The sequence below is a fragment of the Ovis aries genome, chromosome 14 (genome assembly GCF_016772045.2).
Source record: "Ovis aries strain OAR_USU_Benz2616 breed Rambouillet chromosome 14, ARS-UI_Ramb_v3.0, whole genome shotgun sequence".
NCBI lineage: Eukaryota > Metazoa > Chordata > Mammalia > Artiodactyla > Bovidae > Ovis > Ovis aries.
The window spans coordinates 64,639,866-64,645,786 of NC_056067.1; the positions used below are offsets into that span (position 1 = coordinate 64,639,866).

The 5,921-nt window shown below is 44.8% G+C and overlaps 1 protein-coding gene across 1 annotated transcript; it reads left to right on the forward strand.

The window, feature by feature from the left end:
* The first annotated feature begins 1,892 nt into the window (after positions 1-1,892).
* Positions 1,893-2,831, forward strand: LOC101107724 (olfactory receptor 6Z7-like). Its single transcript, XM_004015453.5, has one exon. The coding sequence runs from the start codon at positions 1,893-1,895 to the stop codon at positions 2,829-2,831; it is 939 nt and encodes a 312-aa protein (XP_004015502.3).
* Positions 2,832-5,921: the final 3,090 nt, after the last annotated feature.

Below are 5,921 nucleotides of genomic sequence, written 5' to 3' on the forward strand. Positions count from 1 at the left end.
TGCAATGAACATTGGGGTACACGTGTCTCTTTCAGTTCTGGTTTCCTTGGTGTGTATGCTCAGCAGTGGGATTGCTGGGTCATATGGCAGTTCTATCTCCAGTTTTTTAAGGAATCTCCACACTGTTCTCCATAGTGGCTGTGCTAGTTTGCATTCCCACCAACAGTGTAAGAGGGTTCCATTTTCTCCACACCCTCTCCAGCATTTATTGTTTGTAGACTTTTGGATAGCAGCCATTCTGACCAGCATGACATGGTATCTCATTGTAGTTTTGATTCACATTTCTCTGATAATGAGTGATGTTGAACATCTTTTCATGTGTGTGTTAGCCATCTGTATGTCTTCTTTGGAGAAATGTCTGTTTAGTTCTTTGGCCCATTTTTTGATTGGGTCGTTTATTTTTCTGGAATTGAGCTGCATGAGCTGCTTGTACATTTTTAGATTAATTCTTTGTCAGTTGCTTTGTTTGCTATTATTTTCTCCCATTCTGAAGGCTGTCTTTTCACCTTGATTATAGTTTCCTTTGTTGTGCAAAAGCTTTTAAGTTTAATTAGGTCCTATTTGTTTATTTTTGCTTTTATTTCCAATATTCTGGGAGGTGGGCATAGAGGATCCTGCTGTGATTTATGTTGGAGAGTGTTTTGCCTATGTTTTCCTCTAGGAGTTTTATAATTTCTGGTCTTACATTTAGATATTTAATCCATTTTGAGTTTATTTTTGTATATGGTGTTAGAAAGTGCTCTAGTTTCATTCTTTTACAAGTGGTTGACCAGTTTTCCCGGAACCACTTGTTAAAGAGATTGTCTTTTCTCCATTGTATATTCTCACCTCCTTTGTCAAAGATAAGGTGTCTATAGGTGCCTGGATTTTTCTCTGGGCTTTCTATTTTGTTCCGTTGATCTATATTTCTGTCTTTGTGCCAGTACCATACTGTCCTGATGACTGTAGCTTTGTAGTATAGTCTGAAGTCAGGCAGTTTGATTCCTCCAGTTCCATTCTTCTTTCTCAAGATTGCTTTGGCTATTCGAGGTTTTTTTGTATTTCCATACAAATTGTGAAATCATTTGTTCTAGTTCTGTGAAAAATAACATTGGTAGCTTGATAGGGATTGCATTGAATCTATAGATTGCTTTGGGTAGTATATTCATTTTCACTATATTGATTCTTCTGATCCATGAACATGGTATAGTCCTCCATCATTTGTGTCATCTTTGATTTTTTTCACCAGTGTTTTATAGTTTTCTATATATAGGTCTTTCGTTTCTTTAGGTACATTTATTCCTAAGTATTTTATCCTTTTTGTAGCAATGGTGAATGGAATTATTTCCTTAATTTCTCTTTCTGTTTTCTCACTGTTAATGTATAGGAATGCAAGGGATTTCTGTGTACTAATTTTATATCCTGCAAGTTTACTATATTAATTGATTAGCTCCAGTAATTTTCTGGTGGTGTCTTTACGGTTTTCTATGCAGAGGATCATGTCATCTGCAAACAGTGAGTTTTACTTCTTTTCCAATCTGGATTCCTTTTATTTCTCTTTCTTCTCTGATTGCTGTGGCTAAAACTTCCAAAACTATGTTGAATAGTAGCGGTGAAAGTGGGCACCCTTGTTGTTCCTGACTTTAGGAGAAATGCTTTCAGGTTTTCACCACTGAGGATAATGTCTTCGGTGGGTTTATCACATGTGGCTTTTATTATGTTGAGGTGTGTTCCTTCTAAGTCTGCTTTCTGGTTCACAAATCTACAGCATCTCTCTTCATAACACCCATTTCCAAGAGAATTTGGGTTTGCCAGTGTCTGAGTTCCCAATACACTGGGAACATATTCCCAATATTGCATACTACGTGTCTTTGCAGGAATTCAGGATGTTGATAAACTTGCTATCTCCACAGATGGAGATATCCCTGGAGTTGGGCAACATGACGAGGGTCCAGGAATTCGTCTTGCTGGGCTTGTCCACGAGCCCAGAAACAAGGGAAGTCCTGTTTGCCGTCTTCCTGACCCTCTACCTGCTGACCCTCCTGGAGAACGCCCTCATCGTCTTCCTCGTCTGCAGCCACACCGAGCTCCACAAGCCCATGTACTTCTTCCTGGGCAACCTGAGCTGCCTGGAGATGTGCTACGTGTCCGTGACCATGCCCAGCCTGCTCGCGGGGCTGTGGACGGGACCCTGCCACGTGCCCTTCCCAGCCTGCATGACCCAGCTCTTCTTCTTCATCGCCCTCATCTGCACAGAGTGTACCCTCCTGGCCTCCATGGCCTATGACCGCTACGTGGCCATCTGCCGCCCACTGCACTACCCGCTGCTCATGCGGCCCCAGGTCTGCCTGGGCTTGGCCGGGACTTCGTGGCTTGGTGGGCTGCTGGTCTCAGTAGCCAAGACAACATGCATCGCCAGCCTGTCCTACTGTGGCCCCAACGTCCTCAACCAATTTTTCTGTGATGTCTCCCCACTGCTCAACCTGTCCTGCACCCACGTGGCCCTGACTGAGCTGGTGGACTTCCTCTCGGCCATCGTCATCTTCTGCGGGACGCTGCTGGTCGCCCTGGCCTCCTACTCGGCCATCGGGGTGACGGTGCTCCGCATGCCTTCAGCTGCCACCCGGCGCAAGGCCTTCTCCACCTGCGCCTCCCACCTGGTGGTGGTGGGCATCTTCTACTCGGCAGCCCTCTTCATCTACTGCCGCCCCAGCCGCATCAGATCCATGGACCTCAACAAGGTGCTGTCGGTCATCTACACGGTGGCCACGCCCATGTGCAATCCGGTCATCTACTGCCTGCGGAACAGAGAGGTCCACGAGGCCCTGTTCAGAACTCTCCACTGGACTTGATCCTGGTCTTGGGACATTAACCCCATACCTCCTAATTTACATTTTCTCATAACTTGAAACACTTACTTAAGGGATATTGAAAAAAAAAAGTTACATACTGAAGGAATACATTTCTCACTTCTCATTATTTCTCACAAAGAAAGTGAAAGTGTTAGCTGCTCAGTCATCTCTGACTCTTTGTGACCCCACGGAGTGTAGCCCCTGGACAGGCTTCTCTGTCCATGGAATTCTCCAGGCAAGAATACTGGAGTGGGTTGCCATTTCTTTCTCCACGGGAGCTTCCTGACCCAGGGATCACATCCAGGTCTCCTGCATTACAGGCAGATTCTATACTGTTAATATATATTAAAGCTATCCAGGAAGCCTTAATATATATACGAGTTTGAAGCAATCCATAACAGAATCGTAGCTACCCAAGAGAAATGTGAACATTGTCTATAAGAAAGCAGATCATCAGAGATGACTGATAAGGGCTGGTGACCCTCATGACAAGATGCTTCACTTTATGAGTAAGCCAGGAAAGTAAATTTAACCATCTCATCAGTTTTATTAAGGGAATATTGATGAATATTTATTTCCTAAATGTGTCTATATGTCCCCACAAGTAGAAATAGATATGTACAAGGACATTCCTTGGATCTTTGCTTGCAATAGGACACAGCCTACATGTCCATACAGTGCATAGATTAAAAATAAGTACATTCATTGTAAGATAAGCATTAGGCTGTTAAAAAGAAATCAATTTGTATGTTTTGACATGGATATTTGGTTCATATATATATGTTGTTAAAAATAAAATATAGTGTGAAATACTTCTGTATTTTTTAAAATTAACTTTTAAGTTTACGAGTGTATGTTGAACCAGAAGACCATTTTCTCTGCTCTTCAGATGCCTTGGTGCTTCTCAGAGCAAGTTGTGAACATGTGTTTCCATGCTAACGTGCACCCTAGGATTGATTCAATGAAGGCAGGAGCAGTTTCTCATTCATCTTTGTTTTCTAAAAATTTTTGGCTGCATCCAATGGCGTGAGGGACCTTAGCTTCCAGACGAGGAATGGAACCCATGCTCCCTGCATTGGATGGCGGAGTCTTAACCACTGCACAGCCAGGGACGCCCTTCTCACCCATCTTTATTCTCCAGGATCCAGGCGCAGGGCTAGGCGTTTGGGAAGGGATCTGTGAATGCGCGATGGCCTCAACTAAGGGCAGGTCTGAGGCTGACTCTCCTCTTGTGTGTGTGCACTAAGTCTCTCCAGTCATGTCTGCCCCTGCGATTCCATGGACTGTAGCCCCCAGGTTCCTCTGTCCATGGGGTTCTCCAGGCAAGAATACTGGAGGGGGTTGCCATGCCATCCTTGAGGGGATCTTCCCGACCCAGGTATCTAACCCGAGTCTCTTACATCTCCTATGCTAGCAGGTGGCTTCTTTACCACCAGCGCCACCTGGGAAGTCCTCTCCTCCCCTTAAGCCTCTGAAACGTTATATAAAAACAAAGATTCCTCTTCTCTGAATCCACAGAGATCGGGGAAGTCTCTGAGGTCAAGAGCGCCAGCTTAAGCCCGCCTCCTTCTCGCTGTGAGGGCAGTCACCTTAGCAAGTCAGACCATCTAGAACAACGGAGAGAAACGAGGGTGGGGTGGTTGGTTGGGGTGGGTGCCTCGCTGAAGACCAGGAGCAAATCCTTCCAAGCTGGACTGAAAGGTCATTCCTCTGTTCGTTGGCATCTCCTCCTCTGGGCAGGAGCCCAACCTGCCTGAACACCAGAGCCTCCTTCGGGTACAGCATCAGCAAGAAGGGATCTGTACCTTCTGTCTTTAAGCCATCAGGTGAGGGAACAAACTCCTTATGGATTCGGACAAGGAACCATGGAAGGACGTGCTCCTTTATAGAACACCCAAGGTGTACCTCGTACCAACTCTATAATTTATACCTGTCTCTGTAGAGTGCATGGACGTGTTCTACCAGACATGGCTTCTCTGGGCAAGTAGGTCAAGCAGCTTCTTGAAGAAAATCCATCTAGTAAGGGAGAGATATCCTCAGAGTCACATCTGTCTGGCTCTGAGGTGGTTTTCAACCACCATGCTTTACCATCCCAAGAGATCAGGTATACAGTAGCTACTGTTATGCGGAATTGATTAATTCTAAGGGAATCTCTGTGTTACAGATACGGGAAAGGAGGCTAAAGGATTAAGTAACTTTCAGTCACTGAAATTTCTCAGTGTCGTCATTGTTGTTCAGTCGCTAAGTCGTGTCCGGCTCTTTGTGATCCCATGGACTGCTCCCTGCCCTTCAGTATCCCCTGGAGTTTGCTCAAACTCATGTCCATTGAGTCGGTGATGTTATTTCAGTCTTAGGTTGTTAGAACAAATTAAGTGAAGCAATTCATGGCAAATTGCAATACCAAATAAATTAGAATTGTTGCCACTTAGGCTGTGAGCAGCACTGAGCCCGCTGCCTGGCACATAGAAAGAGCTTAATATATAGCAATCATGTTGGCTACTACATTTACAGTTGTAACCAACTGTGTGCCAACTGGAATATGAGCATTAAGTGTTTATAATAACCAGGACGCATGGATAGAGTGCATGGATTACAAATATTATAGTTTTTTCCTTTTCCCTTGTTGGTCGTATGACTTTAGGCAAGTCACTTTCACTCCCTGAAGTTCAGTGATCCCCCTTGAAAGATAAGATAATGAGAGCAGTTCTCACAGGTTCTTTGAGGCAAATGAATAAAATAACATGAAAAATTCCTAGCACAGTGCCTGGGATGCTGTTAAAGCAGAGACTTTGGAAACACTCCGATCTTTGCTGCATTGTTCATGTGGCAAATGACTGCAAAGCTCTTATACGGCCAGGGCTCCATGTGGACCAGTCCTTGGCCCACGATCCATCCTCATCTCTTTCTGTTCTTCGTGTTCTCTGAGCCTGGTTTAAAGTGTGTCCAGAAACTTTCCTGAAGCGTCTTGGCTGTGGACATCTTTGCCCCCCCCCAAGCATTTTAGCCGCAATGATTTTCACTGCATAACTGATTGTCCGTGTTGCCGTGTGTGTGTGCTTCGTCACCCTGCGGCGTCTGACTCTTCGCAGC

Bases quoted from the DNA above. Each gene is read 5' to 3' on its own strand.
- LOC101107724 (XM_004015453.5), top strand. From the start codon at position 1,893: ATGGAGATATCCCTGGAGTTGGGCAACATGACGAGGGTCCAGGAATTC.